The 20,356-nt window shown below is 37.5% G+C and overlaps 1 protein-coding gene across 1 annotated transcript; it reads right to left on the bottom strand.

The window, feature by feature from the left end:
- Nucleotides 1-54: 54 nt before the first annotated feature.
- Nucleotides 55-18,668, bottom strand: LOC143178432 (nucleoredoxin). Its single transcript, XM_076377094.1, has 7 exons — nucleotides 18,097-18,668; nucleotides 2,759-3,028; nucleotides 1,956-2,056; nucleotides 1,413-1,608; nucleotides 1,235-1,325; nucleotides 640-776; nucleotides 55-570 (listed from the first exon to the last, which is right to left on the bottom strand). The coding sequence occupies exons 1-7, from the start codon at nucleotides 18,574-18,576 to the stop codon at nucleotides 343-345; spliced, it is 1,503 nt and encodes a 500-aa protein (XP_076233209.1). The 5' UTR covers nucleotides 18,577-18,668; the 3' UTR covers nucleotides 55-342.
- Nucleotides 18,669-20,356: the final 1,688 nt, after the last annotated feature.

Raw genomic sequence — 20,356 nt, 5'->3', positions numbered from 1 at the left:
GTGTTCATTTGGCGTTCATTAAGTAATACATTATAATATATTAACGTATTCGTGTGCGTGTGTACACTTAAAAATACAATTCGCTCGATTTTTATTGACTATGATATATAATACATGTCTTTTGGTTACTTCCACGAAGGGTTGTGCGGATACAAAAGCGCAATTATGCGCGGGATTCCTTCCTACTGAAAGGAGCAATGGTATCACAGAGACAGGATTGAGAAGAGAGGATGGGGTTTCTTTAATCTGTGGTTGTATAATGACCACTTAAAAACCTAGCTGCTCCTTCCTTCACATGGTCTTTAATAAATTTGTATAAAATCATCCGTTTAATTCTACGGTTCATGTAGAAACTTGATCGTTTTTGGCAATTTTGTGTATCGCGGCTATTTTGTTTATAGGCAATTTGTCATTGCGGAATCCGTCGACAAATTGTTGTACAGAGTCCACTGTTATCTCGGCACCATCCTCCATCACAACATAAACTCCTCGGGGTATATCAATCGCCGTTAGGAGTGGCACTGCGTCGTCCAAACCGACAAACTCTCGCAGAATGTCGGACGTTTCACACTTCAACGAAAATAATAATAATAATAATTTAATTATTGTGTATACTTATAGATATTTATAGATACTTACATCTAACGCTACATAAAATTGTAAAATATCATCTGGATCATCATAATTTGGATCATAATCAGGTCTATCTCTTCTGTACCCTTGTGCAGCTGGCAACAGCACGCTTTCCGCGAATTGAATCTCGCAGTCTTCGCCTTCTATCAAAAAATACCATCAATATTAAGGGAGCAGTCGCAAATATCATACACTATGCATTTGCTATAAATTTACAATTGAATGTATACACTGCAAGAAATATATTTTTGAGCATAAGGTAAATGTCCCAATACGTAAACGCTCAACATGTTCCAATTAACGAACAACCTAAAACTGTACAACCCAATACTTTATGAGGACCTAGAAATTGAGGATACTATTTTGCGACACTAGTTTTGATTTTTAATTAGGTATACCTAATAGATTTTAAGCCTAAAATTGAATAAAATTAATGTTAATATTTAGGTATCGGAGCATAGTTAACTACTGGGACATTTACCTTAATTCACAAACTGGTGATTTGAAAGAAATTTGGAGAATAATTTCAAATACTAGAACTGATAATATGAGAGAATTTATAGCGAAAAAATATTATACTGTATTTTTTAAATGCACTTACCGACAAATAGTATAATTGCTGGAGCGTCGTGTAACGAAGTAGCATACTTTTCCGTTAAAATATTCACCAAACGACTGGTCCATGGGAAGTTCTGTAAAATAAATGAATATAATTAAGAGACGAACGAGAAAAAAATACAAAGGGTAATTGATAACAATTCGAAAAAGTTTTCAGTTACCAGTCCTTCAGGATCCTCAATCAACTCTGCTCGACCATCCAGAGTTATAATGTTATCCCGGGGATCGAGTATCACTAAAGTGGGTATCGCTTGCACATCAAGAGCTCTCGCTAATTTTCGTCGTCTTTCCTCCTGACTAAAGGGTATCCTCAACCAAGGCATCGTTTCAATATAAGCGTTATAAGACTCCTCACTCCTGCTCATAAAAAGGTTACATCTTAATTAAAAGTTTCTTATTGTTAGTAGTAGAATAGCTACGCTGTTTAAATGAAAACTAAATTTGCTATTATTATAATTAATTTACTTGTAATCTCCTGTATTATATACATGGTTTTCTGTGACTGTTTACTACTATTTAAAAAATCATGTTTCCAAGTGAGTTTATGTTATAATTATTACACAATTTAATTCGACTTATTTTGAAAAAATTACTTTTAAATTTAATAAACTCACAGATGAAGAGTATTAACGTTATATGAATAATTAGATATTTTTCATTTGTTTTTAAATGAATGTGTAAATGAATTAATTAGATCAACCTACCTATCCGAACTCACAAAGATCACCTCGAAGTCGTGACCTCTCTCCCGAATTCGCTGATAGGTATCCACAAGTTGTGGGGTAAACGCTTTACAAGGTGGACACTAATATAAGAAAAAACACATATCAGCTTTGACTACAATTTTTTACCTCATCATATTACATAAATTGATAAGGTACGCGTAAAATGTGTCTGACTCGGAGCTTATTCTACTGACTTCATTGTGTCTGACTCAGGACTTATTCTACTGACTCCACTGTATTTAACCCAGGACTCAGGACTTATTCTACTGACTCCACTGTATTTGACTCAGGACTTATTCTACTGACTCCATTGTGTCTGATTCGGGACTTATTCTACTGGCTCCATTGTGTCTGATTCATGATTTATTCTACTGGCCTCATTGTGTTTGACCTGGCTAATACACGTTGACAGTAGAATAAGACCCAAGTCAGACATACAATAACTTATATAACTTCTTAGAAAACAGAAATGAAAGATGTTATACATATGTCTCTTTTCTGTTTTCGTTTTAGAGTTAAGCTGGGCCTACACTACATGTTATACAACTATGTTGTATAACTATGTTATACAACTATGTCGTACAACTATGTTATACAATTATGTTGTACAACATGTAGCGCAGACCCACCAAAACCCTAGAACTAATCCCCAAACGCAATTTCGTCCTATTTTGACATGTAAAATCACCCCTTAAAATTTCTGACACCTGTTGTCGAACACTTTGTACATTTTTCGATCAAGTACACGGTTTGAAAGGCAGAGTTCCACGTGTATACCATACCCAATGCGCGCTGAAGTAGACACCCTTGAAGCAGTGGCGCAACTCTTCGTGCAGCATGGGTTCATTGCTATCGCGTGCTCCGCAGGGTAGCAGTGGACCATCCTCGAGTGCTGCCTTTGGATGAGGAGGTTTCCAAGGAAATTCAGCTCCAGTAGGATCGCCAATAGTTCGTTCCACACCCCCTCTGGTCACCACCGAGCCGTTAGAACCGTCCAATAAAATTAAAGTCGGCACACCAGCCTTTATCCGGTACCTCCGGGTCAGTCTGGTCTGTAAAATAAAAAAAAAGATACTTGATCGCCTGTAAGAGTATTTCACCATCGATCGTAAGATTCTTGAGAATCCTTCATAAATATTCGTTTACGAGGGCCTCGGTTTGAAGCCCTGCTGGGATTTGCATCCGAAAGCCACGGGTTCCGCCGTTACGATCTTGATCAAAGTACATTAAGAGCGAACTGTATATTAGAATAATGTAACATGCAACTGTCTCGGGGAATTCTGTTTATTTTTTAAAGATATTTGCGCTGCTTGAAAGGAAAATGTTGTGCAGAATGTTATTAAGTATCATTGATATGTTAGACGTTTGATTTTAGGAGACTGATAAAGTATGTAGTATTTATAGGAAAACAAAAATTTGTTAAATCATGAATTATTTATTTTGGAATTCATTGCTATGATATACACAATTTTTAAATCACTTAGAATTAGACTAGTTTGTCAAGAAAATTTATACGTATCTGTAGTTACTTCTGAATTGTACATAAATTATAGTAGATACCTATAATAATTGAGATACCTGTCTTTTATTTTTATTAAGAAAACGAGGTTTGATTTATTCTTTTTTTTCTTAAATAGAGTTATATCATAATTAGAGTCATATTACGGGCATATTATGATATGATTCTAATTATGATTATGAATAATGAACATATTATGTTCCTAAACAAAAAATATATTCATCGATAATAACATTATTTTTAATACACCAAAGAAAACTGTGACAAGTCGAAAATATAAAATTCTTGAAAAATGCAGAAAGAAAATTCTTACTTATATAATTACTCAATTACTGCATTATGAAATAAGTAACCATTAATTATAGCTCACTCAAAAATCTATTATGTAAAATTAAGAATTATGGTAAGATAACAATCTACAAAATAATTGATATTCATATTTCATACTGCTATTAAAAGATTAATTAAAAGTTTTTACTTTACGTTAATTTGCTTTAAAAATTATCAGTATTTTTTACTATCTATAAATCCTATCTCATGAAACGAGAGTCCATTGAATTTTCTACATATTTCAATACGTAATTCCATTCCATTTGTATATCTACAAAGGACCTTTTTTTGCCAGCAAGATACAAAGCCCGATGGAATCTCGCTGAAATTTTCTCTGAAGAGGGAATCAAGCAGCGCTTCCAATTCCCTCTCTTTTGCCCTCCCTTTCACCCACGAAAAACGAGAAAAACCCCCCAAAGAAAACAGAATTTTAAAAAATCCCAAACTACCAAAGCAAACAGAGCAATTCAATTATTCAAAGTCCGCGTTAACGAAGGTAGCAAATTTCCGCTCGAAAATTTCGCGCCGCCCAATTTTACAGACTTCCGCGTCGGGACACGATAAATGTTGATTTATATTCGAGCAGCGCGCGAGTATCGAGTGTATGAAAAAAAAAAGAGGCGCGGAGGAAGCAATGAGAAAAAATCGAAACCCATCAATTTCGGGGAGCGTGCGAGGAATACGCGCGAGAGTGAGCATATATATCTTCACACGTAGACACGTAATTCAGAGCACGTAGCCAGAGCTCTCTGTTTCTTCCGTTATCCTTGGCCCCCGCGCTACGAAATTCAACCACGGCGAAAAGGGCGCAACGAGTGTCTCTCTGCAGGGGAGTAATGTCTGCCGACAATGAGTGCTATCCCTTCTGCCCAGCTGCATGATTACAGTGCTACAAGAGGCGAAAGAAGGGAAGGGCTCGAGCGTGATACTAGAAACCAGCCAGAAAGGTTTTCACGTTGGAACGGAGATAAGGAAAGGACAGGCAGCGCACGAAAACTACGAGGGTTGCCCTAGACACAGCGAAATTTCCGTTCCTTTTCCCAGATAAGCAATCAACCCTTTCGTCGGGGCGTTCTCGCCCGTGGACAAGAAAATATTAACGAGTCCTTAGGAGGATAACGTCGACGAGAGAGAATGTCTCCTTTCGCGGTAAAATGATCGAGAACAGGGGAAGGACCGATAATAAGGAGCGTCTGGTTCTGTTCTAGCGGGGCGCGCGATTACAGTGGCATCAGCCATGGAAACGGAGACGATGATGGGAAAGCTGGCTGCTTCCACTGCGATGGAGGATAAAGGAGAGCGACTCTTCAAGACTCCGCGGGATTTCTCCTGGGCGCACCGACCTTTTTCTGCGGCTCTGAAGGGAAATCGATGACCGGTTGCAGGTAGCGTTGCAGGCTTTTTACACTTTGAAGGGGGACGGACGCTTTTCATGCAAATGTGTACCACCTGGGATGATATGTTACTTCGTGGTTGTTTCGCGTTTTTCGAGTATTAGGTGGATTTCAACGTGCTGAGGGGTTTCTCTCTCGGAAAAAGTTTCTTTGGTCTAATTGGGACTGACTTAGGGTATTTATCCATGTTTTTGTGTTTGTATGTAATGTTGTGCCTTCGGATTAAAATCATTTATAGAAATGGGAGTTTTGGAAATAAACTGAGGAATTATTTTTTTATTCAAGCTTACTTGTTAACATGTAAAATTTAAAAAAAAGTATTATACTTTCAATACAATTATTTTAAAAAAATGATTTCAATCCAAAGGCACAGAAATATGGACAAGCACCTTATTTTATTATTTTTGGGGAATATTTTATACTTGGTTTTTTTTGACCTTTTTTTATGATTTTATTATGGAACAGTATATATTTTTTTATTAATTTCTTTCTTTTGCTTCTTGTTAGACTATCAGATATATTCCTATTTTAGTAAAAGAGAATAGTTTATTATTTAGTATAATCGAACAGTACTTATATTTCGGTTAAATTAATGTTAAATAATTATATTGTATTGTATAGGTGCGTGTTATTATTTGTATAATTATTTTGCTATGTACATGTGTCAATAGTTATGGAAGTAGTGTAACAATAAGTAAAAGATCTAAAGATGTATATTTATATTTATAAACCAGTGATGGAAGAAAAATATAAAGATAGGATGAACTTCTTATCGTGCTTCCAGTTGCTATGAATATATTAAAGCTTTTAAAACATCAGGAACTGGAAATCCTGTTACAGATAAAAACACAGAAAAATTAAAATACTGGTATCACGAAATTCTAAAATAAAATTTTGTGATACGCAACCAATTTTACGATAATTTAGAAAACAAATCAATTTTTAATGTTACACAATTTCCATTGCATAATTTCCTATTAAAATTGCTATTAACATTTCTTTTTTGAGTTTCAAAAATGAATCGATAAGTAGTTTTCTATTTTTTTTTCTGTTGTTCAGATATCAACTATCAACTTCAATCTGATATTTTGTAATGAAAACTTTATTATTGAATTTTATTATAAATACATATTACATTTTATAGGATACTTTTTAGTATCCTAAACTTCCTTTCAAATTTTGAACTAAAATAATGGTCCGCTATAAACCTCTTCACTGCGATCCCCCATCTCGAAAAAGTGGTCTTAAAGGTAGTTTCTGTAATACGAATTTCATTACTAAACTTTACGATATTACTGAAGCCTTCATGGGGGTTTCCCCTAAGTTTCTTGTACTTTCTCTTTCAATTCTAGTGTAAAATCAATAGCCACCTGCGAGTCCTTACATAACACATACATATGCATGTAATTTCCATTCGCCTATTTTGGATGTTACCAAACTTCGTAAACTACATATTATCAATGCAAGCTGCATAGTAAATATAGAATAAATATGAATTTTAATTTTGTTTCCATTACCATCTCATTTCATTTTTTACATATAATTTATTGAAATTCTTCCTTTTACTACTATTAAATATTCACTAGCCAAAATGATTCCAAAGATCATTTATTCAAGTAAGTAGATATTAATTACAACACTCACTATTTTAGAAACTCTAATATAGGAACATATTATACATATACAAGGTAAACTTCCTAACTGCATCGCTTCAATTTTCTTTAAACTATTTGATCTACGAAAAAATACTTCAAACGAAAGTTATTTGTTATCGAGGGTATACTCCTTTTTGGTATGCTTCTCTTGATATCAAATAACTTTCGTTTGAAACATTTTCTCATGCAACAAATAATTTACAAGAAAATTTATGTGATACAGTTACGAGACTCACCTTGTACATAATGCTTCCAACACTTTATACGTTGAAAAATATTACACAAATATTTAAGAACCACTTCAATTTTATTTTCTTGTATCTGAAACAATTTTTATTCTACTGTATCAGATTTCCCTTAATTGAGTCAAATCAATTGAATTTTATTAATGTATCTCATTTCAAAGCGCACATTTGTACATTTTATAATAATGATTCAATGCAGAATCAAACGTAGCAACACTCACAACCCAAATATCGTTAAAAAATGATGATAAGTGGTATCAGAACGAAGGTATCGATATCCTTGTTTTAGGTAGTGTGTATATTGTACATTACGTTTGCTTCATTAACACCAGACCCATTTGCAGTTCATTTCGCCCGACTTCCTAATGGTAGGCTATTAGCCTGTTCACAGTGACGCGCGTTTAAAACTATGTACGTTAACTTTTTACGCCGTTGAATGCCTCATTATCGATTTTTACTGACGACACTAGAAAGTAAGTACTTCCCTCGCGAGAGGACGATCGCCTATAGTATCCGCTATCGCTGAACACCGATTCTCGTTAATCTGTCTGATTACTAGAGAACAAAAGGAGAGAAGAAGATTGGAGCGTAACCAACACGTCCTGAAAAGCTTCCACAGCGGGTCATATAATGGAGAAAAGTATATACCTACCGACAGGATGAACTTATATTTTATATGTGCCCGTAAAATGCACTAGAGATCATAAAACTCGCAAAAAACGACAATGAGCATTGAAGAAAGGTCAAAAAAATCGTCTAGCAGAAGAATGATACCCAGAGTATTGATAATTTACATTTATATTAATTTTTAATATTCTAAACTATTTAAAATGTGTTACATATTGAATAAAAATTGTACTCGATCAAATATTTGTGTAATATCAATATTCAGTTTGTTGGTTTTTCTTCTAACCTGTAAACAACCATATATAATAAATTAATATATTTTTCTATAAAAAAGATTTACAACAATTTTTCTGTAGTTTCTAGACTAATCGAAAACGTCTAATTTTAATCATGTACCGTTCTCCATCTCACCAGTTCAATCCCATTAGCATTCGAATATTAATTAAATAATATCCTGCATACATATTCCGCTCTCGCTATTTCTATCAAACCCTCTTTCCCATTTCCCCAGCCGCGCCACCGAGCAATCGCAATCTAACGCGACTATCTCGTCCCGTGCCGTCAAAAACGGAGATAACAATTAGCCAGCGGAATCGAGTAGGCGCCGCAACGCCCACATTTGCACAGAGGCGAAAGGATCAAGGGCTATCGCGCGCCCATCATCTCCTCTGCATCAACCTCCGAAGGACCGTGGTTCCATCAGACTTTTGGCGCCCCGAGACGCCTTTCACGGTTCCCTGTTCCCTATACAGAGCCATTGCGCGGGGAATCGCTCGCTTCCCGACCATTCCTCTGAATAGTAAACGATTTTTCATTCGGCAGCCCCCTACGATGGCCAACTTTCAGCTGCTCCCTGCTGCTCTCTGCTCCCGCGCGTCGCGTCGCGCGAGAATCCGTATCGATAGGCCATGGACGAGCACAAAGCGAGGGTGCGAGGTTCGGAGTAAGGCAAGGAAGGGTCTGGGCACCGAACGCGCGACGCACGTTATCGCGACCCTCCACGGGGAGGCATTACCGCGGTCCCTTCGTATATTTTCCACGGCGGTTTCTCGTTCGTTCGTGCTGGTCCGCGTATACATACACGCGGGTTCGTTTGCCGTCTCCGTCTCGAGCGGTCGATAACGCGTACGTCCTCTCTTGGCGTTGCTGCCGCTCGCTCGACGCTGCTATCGTTATTTCCCCCGGTGGTCTGCATGTCCCCTACCAAGCCACCTCCATCGCTCCTGCTTGCTCGTTCCCCCGTGTCGTCCTTGCCCTCCATCGTCCGCTTACCCTCGTCGATTCTGCCTTCTTCCTCCCTCCGGGGGGATCCTCTCTGTCCAACCCATCGCCAACTCACCCGGACCGTACTTGTGCCCGTACGAAAAACGCCACTGTAATATCACTATTTTCTGATCCCATCGTGATTACACGTACAACGACTCGACCTGAAAATCGACTACCACCTTCGCCCTTTTTTTTTTTTTTAGCTCTACAGCGTGGAACTGGATGGTAGGCTTCCGATCGATGGAAGGACATTTTGGTGGGCGTTAGGGGAAGTGGCACGTCTCATTTGGTTCTTTTGTAAAGTAGAGTATCTTGAGGATACAAGGGAAAGAAGAGGTTTGGCTGTATTCGTTTAATGAGTTTTATCTAGTTTTATGGATAGTGGTAGATATGTTGTATGCTCACTGATATTTTACGGATTTCGATTTTCTCTATACAGTAGGTGCTTTGATTATCTGAAGCGTTCTTTTGATAGCTAACTTTATTTTCTGCAGCAAGGTACTATTATTCCACTGTTTAAGGTTTAATCAATGTTTTACTGTATTCCTATTGTTATTACAGCTAAAATATCTAACTCCAAAAAATAGAAATTTTGAATATTCGAAGTTCAGTTTATTAAAAAGTATTCCACTTTACCATTTCTCCATGAAAATCACTTTTGGACATTTGATAGCACAGAGCATGCTTTCTTCGTACCAAACTATGCAGGCATGGTTTTCTTTGTGAAGGAAAACAAAACGTGATATTTTCAATCATATTGAAGGCAAATGTATTTTTTTAGAAGACAAACGAAACGTGTGGCTTTTCGAAAGTCAGAAGTTAATTCAAACAGAAGTTAATTTAATCTAGTAAACATGTATAGGATACACTTATACTATTATGTGAGCGGAAGGAACTAGAAAAGTTTGAAAAAGGCTTGAGTGTATGTTTTAGAGTTTGGCTAATGGTTTTGGGGGCAAGATAAGGTTACGGTATGTGGGAGCTCGTGGGAAAGGTGATTCTAGAGGTAATGATAGGATCCAGGTTTTATGTGGTAACTTTTGGGGTTTAACTATGATAGTGCTTGAAATATAGTGACTATGTGATTAATATTTTACTCATAGAAAATAGAATTAAATATTTCCAAATATTTTAAACATATTGCAAAGTCAAAGTGTTAATGATGTAACAGTTGTTTCAGTAAAGCAAAATTTTGTTTCCATTGGATATCGAATACATATTTACGTTGATACGAATATGAGACGAAAAAACTAATTTAATCAACGTAATATGTATTCGTCTCATATTCGTATCAACGTAAATATGTATTCGATATCCAATGGAAACAAAATTTTGCTTTACTGAAACAACTGTTACATCATTAACACTTCGACTTTGCATTGTTTCGTTCGGATTCCCGTATAATTTACAGAGACAGTGTTCGGGAATTGTTCTGTCGGCTAACTTTCATACAATCGAGACTTTAGCAGAGAGTTTTGTCAATGGCGGAAGATAATTTGAAAAGTGACGTCTCTGAGTCCCCTGTTTCTACCAGACACCCTGACGCTCGGACTCCCTTGCAAGGGGAAGACCCCTTGGCATAGCCGTGACATCGGGTAGAAGACAAGCGATGGAGAGAAAGGGATGAGATCACTGTTGGCTCGTTCGCGCGCGTTCAATCGCCTCCTTCGTGAACGACAGAGGTGCGCAACGTGCACTTCGTCGCCACTAACACCATTCACCCAGCAAACGCTGCGGGAAAACATGGCACGCCATTTATTCATTGAAAATTCATGGAAAATTATCATGCAAAATGTAATACCTAATCGAAGACACAAATCATATCGATGGCTTAAACTATCTACAAACGTTACATGTCCATTTTTGATCAAGCTTGAGATTTGATATAAAATCCACTTATAATACAAAATATCAAACTTGCCCTAAAATGGACATACAACGTGTGCATAAAGCCATCAGTATTAAATAAACGTAAGTTAACCATTCGAAAGTAATATCTATTATATATAGCCAACAATTTGCATTTCACAGAGTATCCAACAAATTTGAATTAACCAATTTCACGCCCAGTGGAAATTTAGTTCTCTCTGTTTGGAGTTGCGCACCCCTGGTGTATACAGATATCGCCACAGCTCCCGTTCTCTCCTCCGCCCGAGACTGACGAGACCACTATGTTTTCATTGGTCAACCCCAACAGCAGCAACAGCACCAGCGTCTTAAGCTACCGCGGCTTTCAATGACACACCGCGAACGAATGCAGGCTCCCGCGAGGAAACGTCGAAAACGTGGGTACATGCATACGAGACACGAGAAAAGGAAGAGACTCCATCGCGTCCTCAGCAAAAAGGATCGATTCCACGAGGATCGCTAACGACAATGAAGAAGGTAGACACTTTAAAACGCTGGCCGTTAAAATCTCCAGCTAAATGAAAGGCACGCTCTATCAGAGAAGGGAACAGGGCACGCAACGTTCCCTCGGAAAAAAAGATTTGCCGACAATTGGGCGAAAATGAAAGGCGCAACTTAAGATGGAATAATTTCGAGGAACGAAATCAGAGAGATGAAAGGTATCGCGGGAGCATCCCAGCTAGCGTTAGCGGCGGGAACATTTAATTTTTTTCTTTCTCCCCGTGCAACTTTCCACCACTTTCGCCCGCGCGATGCACACCAGCGTCGGGCGCACGTCAAAGCACCATTCGAAGGGGTTTCGCGCGAGTTTTCGAGTCATAGGTACTAGAATACATTTATTCGGGCGATTCGCACGTACTTCACTTCTTCTTTGACCACCGCCGAGTAGGTCGTGTGTAATCTACGCGATACGCCAGCTAAAAAGCAGACGGGAGTGGCAGGAAGGAGGTCCAAGGGTTGAGGGGGGTTGCACGGCGCCGTGCACGGGCCACTCTGTGCAGGAACTACCTCAAAGTCTATCTAGATTCCAACGTTCCTCGCCTCCTCGCTTTTTTCCTTCCTCCCCCGTTTCAGTCATTTTTCGTGGCAAGGGACCTGCATCGTCCGATTCGCCCTCTTTCTCTCTCTGCCTGCTCCACCTAAGCTAACGTAAATATATTTTCCATCTTTTTTCGTCCATCTACCTTCCCAGGCGCTCACTGTTTTCTTGATCTCGCCGGCCGAATGAGAAGGTTATTTGCGGAAGATATGGGTCGGCCACCCCAGAATGGAAAGGCTGCTCGGCTTCGCTCTTTTTCTACCGGCGCTTCCCTGTCGAACCCAACGGCGTGTATCTTTATGAAAACGGTTTACACACCGTACAAACGATGAGCAGCGTGTGCCTCTATTACACACAGTTCAACCGACGCTGGACATCGTGCCACCGCACTCGTGGCTGGCCTTTATGCCACTAATCGTTCAATTTCGTCAAGTAAACTGGCTAGACCTCTGGACGAGGGGACAAAGGAAGACAAATCCTAGGTGTTTAGGGAATTGAATATTGAACTGTATTGGGAACCCCTTTAGATGAGATGCTTACATTTAAGTCTGATTAATTTAAGCCTAAAATTAAATAAAGTCAACGTTAGTGTTCAGATATCAGGAAATGATCAACTACTGGGGCATTTACCTTTATTAAGATTTATCAGGTTTTGTCAGGTGGTTGCAGATATATTTTGCACTGTATAAGCTCGTTGCTAGTGAATTGTGAAATTAGTGTTCACATATTCGTTTACTGTCTCATTAATATTTCCAGTACTTCTTGGAATTACTATAATATAACATATAAACTCGTTATTAGGAACGAGTTACGATATTATACGGATTAAAAACATCAAAATATTTGTTACAGAAAACATTCAAGTCTGAAGTTCCTAAATCTCCTAAGTGACTTTTTCCTGTAGTCTACTGGTAGAGTTCCTCGCCGTGTCCACCACTCTTCTTTCGAAAATGAGACGCGACACAAAAGCTGGTAACTATGTGAACATGTTCTGAATGGCAGTCGCAAACCACTTAAGTGTCTCGTCTAGAAAAGCTGTAACAATGCACGAAAAGAACCTTCATTTCTTCTCATTTTCCACTCCTTTCCACTTTGTTACAGCCCTACAAAGGCTTCCCCATGAATGTTCCTTCAAATATTTTGACCAACGAGATATCGAATTAAAGATTCCCCGAGATACAGCTGCCTTTACCTCTTCCGTGCCCGTTGCCCAGGTAACGAGCATCAGTTTCAAATTTCTTTGTTTACCCTCAATGCGAGCTAAGAAAGTAACGAGAGGGCGAAAGTATTTCGCGTTGTCCTTATCTTGCAAACGGGGCATGCAACACCGCAGTTGCTCTTCTCATTGTTAAATGAATGGAACAAGTATACAAAGAAGCTACGATTTTAAGGGGGTGATTCCCAATGTGAATCGGGCAGATAGGCGGAATAACGAGCAAGGAAGAATCACGAGGCTACTTGACGCTAATTGCGCAGGACGCTTATCGTTGCGTTTGCTCACGAATCAGGCTATCGAATGTACGTGTATACGTATCACCAATACAAACAATTCGAGTGGCCTGACTAATGATCGTGGAAAAAAGAAAGGAAATAACGACCTCTGATAGTCTCTTAGATTTATATCCCAGTAATGCATATATACAGGGTGTAAACAATATACGTGGAAATATTTTAATAAATGGTAGGGAAGCTCAAATGGAACAAGAAATATCTTATGACATAATGTCCAAACTGTCTCCATTTTGCGATAGATAACAATGTCTTAATCCTTTGCATTTCTATGTCGAATGTGATTCAACATCAGTTTTCTTTAGAAGTACTCCTACGTCGAATCTCATTCTACATTTTTAAATTGATTTATTATTAGAATAGAAAGTTACTGGAACAAATTTTTTTAAATTGGAAGAGCAAAGAATTAAAATAATAGAAAGTTCTTGGGAAGGAAATTTTTAAAACATTGGGAGTATCAAGGGTTTTTGTTAACCCTTAACCCTGAACTATCAGAGGATTCTGTAATTTTACAGATACATTGAAGAGCAGAAATAGAGCAAGAAAGTCTTAATAGATTTTGTTCTACCTCTTAGGATTAAACTTTTATAATACTAAAAATCTCAGATCTATTTCCTACAAATTTAGAAAATGTCCTACATAGGACATTTCTTGTTTCACTGGAGCACCCCTATACCTTTTAAAATATTACCACCTATCTACATCCTGTATATATTCAGTAAATATGAAAAATATCCATCTTATGTACAAGTTTTGAACCACCATCATTGTACCACATTCAAATTCAAGTTGCTGCCTCAAATCCAGCAGTAAACTCCGCGCGTTTCTTTTTCTTTCTCGTTATTTTTCCTCTCTTTTTCTTCCCTTTTTTAGTTCGTTACTCAACCCCGATGCTAGAAGTTCGTTAACTCGCTTTAAGAAATACCAGGGAGAACCGAACACTGTTATGCATACGAGAAGCCCCCTAATGCACGCATAGCCACTCAACTTTCGAGACAAGAGATACGCGCGTCATTGAGGGCACGTGAGCCAATGAGAAGCTGCGACGCAAGGAACTATCCTGTCTTCCGCTTAAATCATTAAGAATGAAATTATGTATTTCGAGTCGCATTTACAGAATCTCTCCTCTTAATGAGGGACATGTTTTACATCGTTTAGAGAGCCTCAGACTTTTTCATTGAAAGTTTTTAGTTTAAAATTCTGGCTGCTGGTTACGTTATCTCGGAGCGCTTTCTTCAAATTTTCGCGTTAATTGTCCACTCTTTTAGGAATCATTTTTTTCGCATGCGTGGTTCACTTTTGTGCGAGTAATAACTTCTATAGTAAAATAAATTGTTTTCTCTTAGAATAAATAATTATAATATTTAATAGATATTTGCTTTCGTGTTGTATATTGTATTAATATAAAAATAAAAACTGCATGTGCACGAATATATTTTTTATTCTTAGTAAAATTAAATGCAATTACTCTGCAATTAAATTATGTAATTTAGTATTAAAAAATTACTAAATTCTCCAACACTGAATATTTCAATTCTAAATGCACAGTTTTCGAGATCGATTCATACACTAATAATTAATTTCTGTTTCATCGAATGTGAAATAATTTCTATATATCTTTACAATAATTTCAAAAAATAAATTGAACAAGAATGAATTGAAATACTGTCCAAAATTGTAAAAATAATATTTGAATGAATCACAATCACGATGTGTGACCATAACAGTTTTAGGTTATCTATTAGTTTCACTTTGGTTATTCTAGTGGGAATTTTAAAAAGCGTCCTGAAATAGTAAGAAGAATGAATGACATAAACGTAGATAGTATTTGTTAGGTAAAATATTTCAATTATCACTATCTCTACTAACCTATTTCAAACATTCCTCATCTCTATAGCTGAGTTAAAATAGTTACATGTCGTGTATTCAGAATATACAAATATTTCAACTGCCACTCCATCTATGTACTTGTAATATAATTACTATAAGAAATAATCTAACGAAATAGTATTTATTAGGTGAAATATTTCAATTATCACTATTTCAAATATTCTCCAGCTCTGTATTTTTGTAACTAATCTCAACAGTTTACTGAGAAATTTTCCTTCAACGAAAAGGTGAGCATGGCAGTAAAGAGAGTAGCATTGAAATTAATTACTTAGAGTTACTGTGCCCCCATAATAGTAACAGATGTGACACGGAAATATACGAGCGATTTTTAGATGGAGAAAGTCGACTTCGCCCGATGTGTTGGGCGCAAATAAAATCGGCCCCTAAATAGCGCGTCTGGCGAGGGGTTAAAACACCCGTTGGAAATAAAAAAGGCGCTGCACGCGCGGTCGTTCTGCATAACGGCATGCATGCCCCCTCTATATACACATGTAACTTTATGACAGACATGTGTACAAATTTCAAATGATATGCTCACTTCAATTGGTCGTGCGCCGCGACCCGACGGCAAAAGTTCACGCAGCTCGGCGAAAATCAGGAACGATCATGAAAAAAAAAAACCGTTAGAAGCGCGTCCCCGAGGAATATTGAAACACGGGGAACCCCATTGAAATTATTATACCACCGATTCGTTTTAAAATTCATCGGAATGCTTTCAAAGTTTCGCCAACTTACGAATTATCTGAATGGCGACCGTTCCAGTTGGAGGGCCGTTATTCGGTTTAAAAATCGGCCCTAATTATTTAATTGAATTTAATTGGAGTTCGCGTATGGCTGGGGATCGGCAAAAAAACCATGGTGACGTCAACTCGAAACGAGGGGGAATCCCGAGTACAATTACTTGAAATTATGCTCCATTATAATTACGATAAATGTAGAAGGTTTTAAGATGGACCCCAATTCGAGATTATGTCGAGCAGATGAAATTCAAAACCGAATTTCTCTTTCAAAGAAACTCTATTTAAATTGAATGTAATTGGGAATTTAACGGAAAAAAACTTAATTACATGAATTAAGAAAAAATTAAAGACGCTTAAACGTATTTTTAATGCATTGCTAACTGGATGAGATGTTTGAATCACAATTTTGACATTTACTTAAAATTATAAATACGTTAATTTATATCTGTTATAAGTATAATATTTCTATTAATAAACTAAAGCTCGAAAATCAAATTTATTATAAATTTCAAAACATTTAAGTTTGTACTGTGAAACTTTCAAACGTTAAAAATATTCCTAGAATCGGTACAAAATTTGTAATTTAGTAACTGTTCATATTGTAGGTTATGTCACAAATTATTAATCTACACTGAAATAATCTCTTAGGAAAGAACCCCAGAAATTATTCTTTATTTAAAAAAGTGCTTTTAACCTGAGAAAATGGTTTAAACTCTAAACTGAAAACATACGATAGAACACACAGTTTGATTTACATAGCTATTTTATCAGCAATTAATGCGAGATTAAAAACGTCTGGGTCAATGACAGAATAATAACGTCCATTTATCTCACACTTTTCCCACAAGCTCTTGTGGACGTCTCTTTGAAAACTGTCTGAAGCAGCCTTCGATGTTATCTCCGATTTTAAAAGGCTCAAAGTTAATCTGAACACACTTAATAGTGTTTGTACCGAGCGTAATACGACGCTACTTAAAAAAGGAGAAACCTCTCTGTTTGGTCGTACATCGGTTACTCGAGCAGTTTAGCAATACATTAATTATATTCGTATATTATAATACATCAGTACATTTACTTCTACACACATCAACATATCTCGACAAATACTTCATCTACCATTGTCACGAGACATTGACTTTTTTTATGAGAGCGAAAAATACTTAGGCATCTTCAATTTTTGATCAACAGATTAAAATTCTTTTCGCGAGGACATTTATCTATTTAGTATTACTAAATTGCTTATTGTTATGCATTTACGGAAAGTTTAAATGTACAAAATAATGAAAACTAAGTACACGTGATAATATTCCAAAAGTGAATCAAATTTTCACTTAGATTTTATTCCCTTAAATATACTTATTTATGAAAATATGAATTTGCGTGAATATTCGTATACAATCAAAAATGTGTTCTTAACCCTTTCGTGATTAGCGAGACATAATGTCCCACTTTTTCCTGCTATCGCACCTAGAATGATATTGGAAGTCTAGTTAACAAGAAAGAACAACAAAAGCTGCCCATAAAGAAAAGCATGCAGCCACGAAAGGGTTAATAAAAAAGTCGTGAAATCGTGAGGGTTGGTTTTGCTGTGAACCATCAATTGTATTTCATGGTCATAAAGAAAACTAGATTATTCCTTTAATTAACCTTTTTCGTTCAGCGTTTCCTCGACACAGGCTCACTTCTCAGTGACAAATTTATAGCATGGAGCTCTTTATTATAACAACAAGACAACGAATAAAACATTCTCCTATGCAGAGCTAATAAAATTTCCTCCCCGACACATGCTCGCATACCAATTTTCTGTACACAGGGGATTACTTCGTCTCAGTTAACAGTCACAACCATCTCGCCCAACAATTCCCTACGACCGAAGTGCATGTGAAACCAGGCGTTCTTATCTACAATCACAAAGATCCACATTTTCCCAGACGTAGCCCTACTAGCTCTGCACAGTACCTTAGTCCCATCATTCTAAATAAAAACCATCAATCTTACCTTCCTCTCGTAGTCCAAGTTCGGCACAGCCAGCCAAGGTAGCTCAGCTACGTGCGCGCGGAAGCTTTCCTCGAAGTCGAGGACGTCGGCTACGTTGCTCCAGAGGACCACGTGCACGACCTCGAACTTTTTCCTCCTCTCCCTGCCAGGGTTCTCCGCGTCCCTGTCGTTCTCCTGGAGCCCGTTGATGTTCGTGTAAAGTTCGAGCAGCTGACGCGTGAAGTCGTCGCAGGTAGCGCCGGGGTTAATGAAACTGAAATACACACCGATCACCTCACAGGTCGGCCGACCGTCCTCGTCGACGAGCGAGCCGCTCGCGTCGCACGGTTTCGCGTCCTGATGATTAACCTGTCCGCACCGCGACAGTTGTTTACCGAACAGCCTCTGCTGCCAACAGACCGCCTTCCCGCCGACCGTCGACGACTTCTTCGCTACGTTCCCCGAGGTGGACGATGCCTGCTCGCTGTAGCACGCGGCCATCGCGCGGAACGATCGTCTCGCTTCATTCACCGGCGACCACGCACCGACGGACCCCGCGTTTCTGCTCCGCGAACGAATCGAACGTCTCGACACTCTTTGACCGTCACCGACGACTGATTCGCGTTTCGCTGACTCGCAACCCGCGACCAATCGGGGACGATCCGACACGAGGGAAGCCGACCGCCGCCGAGGAGAGCCGACGAAAGCGCGCTTTTCCTCGACACGTGCAGGGGCGGTTGAAGCTTCTGAGGCCTGGGGCTATTGGCCAGTGGAGGGCCCTTAATGGAAAATTGTGGCGCGGGTAATGAGTGAAAATTGAGTTAGTAATGAATGCTTTGTGTAATGTTTTGAGGATATATAATTACGTTATGAGGAAAAGAGGATGAGATATTTGGAATATTCTTAGAATAGCGACGCTTCGTATTTCTATGTGTTGTGCTACAATCGATGGTTCTTGACGAGTCTTTTACGAAACTGTAATTCGTTTCTTGTGGAAATGTTGCGTGTTGAAATTTTTTCGGAAAATGTTCAAACTGTCAATAAATCGTATAACAAACTGTTATGTGAATGAGTATTTAATATTAACATGAAACGGAAAACAAAATAAAATATTCAATAATGAAACAAAAATGAGATATTTAATAAAATATGCAGTATTATAAAAGTTTACGACTTATGGCGGCGTACGCTGGGTAGAATTTAAAATCTATGTCTATACTTTGAATAGAGCTACTACAATATGAGCCGTACCTGAAGGGTTGAAGTTTTCTGTTAAAGTATTTTGATTTAATATATTCAAAAAACGTTTATCTAACAATTTAGTTAAATTTTATCTAGGAATTTAGTTTAATTGGAAGGCCCCCGCAAAGACGAGGCCCAGGGCTATAACCCCCTTTTTAATTCGTCCCTGGATACATACTGTTATACAGGGTGTCCCACACGACGAACAGAACTTAAATCACTTAATACAACAAGAACATAACAGAGAAAATTGTTAATTACTTTTCAGGAAAAATAATCCACCCCCTTTACATAATCAGAACACTGTCCTTTTTTGAGGACGAAGGAATTATAGAAAAGATAGCAACAGTTTATAAATTTATGGAAATCCAAATATAAATATAAATACAAGATAAACATGCATATAAATATAAACAATTCAAAACAAAATTATCTTGGAAGTCTATATTAATCGTAACGAAAAATGTTAATATCATCTATATTCTATATCAATACTTGTAAAACTGTGGTATCAGCGCAAGCAAAGGCCACACAAACGCCATGTACATATACATGGTGTCCCAAAAGTGATGGTACAAGTGGAAAACAGGTGATTCTACATGAGAAAGTAAGTCGAAAATATAGAATAAACTTTTTTGATATCGTGCTTCGTTTTTGAGAAAATTGAGCTTGAATTATTACATATTGACTATTGGTAGCGTAAGTTAGAAGTATTCACCTTTCTCCGTTTTCCCTTCAAATGCCAAAAACTGTTTTAAGAGTTTAAAGAGTTTGTTTAAAAAGAAGTGTAATATAGAACTTTTTGTTGTCGCAAGTCACGAAAAGTAAGTAATGTGATAAGAGTAATGTAAATAATGTAATAATTCCAGATACTTACAAATGCGTATTTCAATTGAATTTGAGAAAGCAGTTGCTTTCATCATCACTACAATTACATTTTGCATCGAATAATAATTGCTACTGTATTTAATCGATTATTATATTAAATTCTATCTAATTAATTTCTAATGAAAATTATGTATTTTTAATTCTCGAAATA

This window comes from Calliopsis andreniformis, chromosome 4 (genome assembly GCF_051401765.1).
Source record: "Calliopsis andreniformis isolate RMS-2024a chromosome 4, iyCalAndr_principal, whole genome shotgun sequence".
Lineage (NCBI taxonomy): Eukaryota > Metazoa > Arthropoda > Insecta > Hymenoptera > Andrenidae > Calliopsis > Calliopsis andreniformis.
This window is presented reverse-complemented; position numbering and strand designations above follow the sequence as displayed.

Coding starts and splice junctions, on each gene's coding strand:
- LOC143178432 (XM_076377094.1), bottom strand. CDS start 18,576: ATGGCCGCGTGCTACAGCGAGCAGGCATCGTCCACCTCGGGGAACGTA. Junction 1,326..1,412: donor TTGAGGATCCTGAAGGACTG/GTAACTGAAAAC, acceptor TTTATTTTACAG/AACTTCCCATGGACCAGTCG. Junction 777..1,234: donor AGCAATTATACTATTTGTCG/GTAAGTGCATTT, acceptor ATTTTTTGATAG/AAGGCGAAGACTGCGAGATT.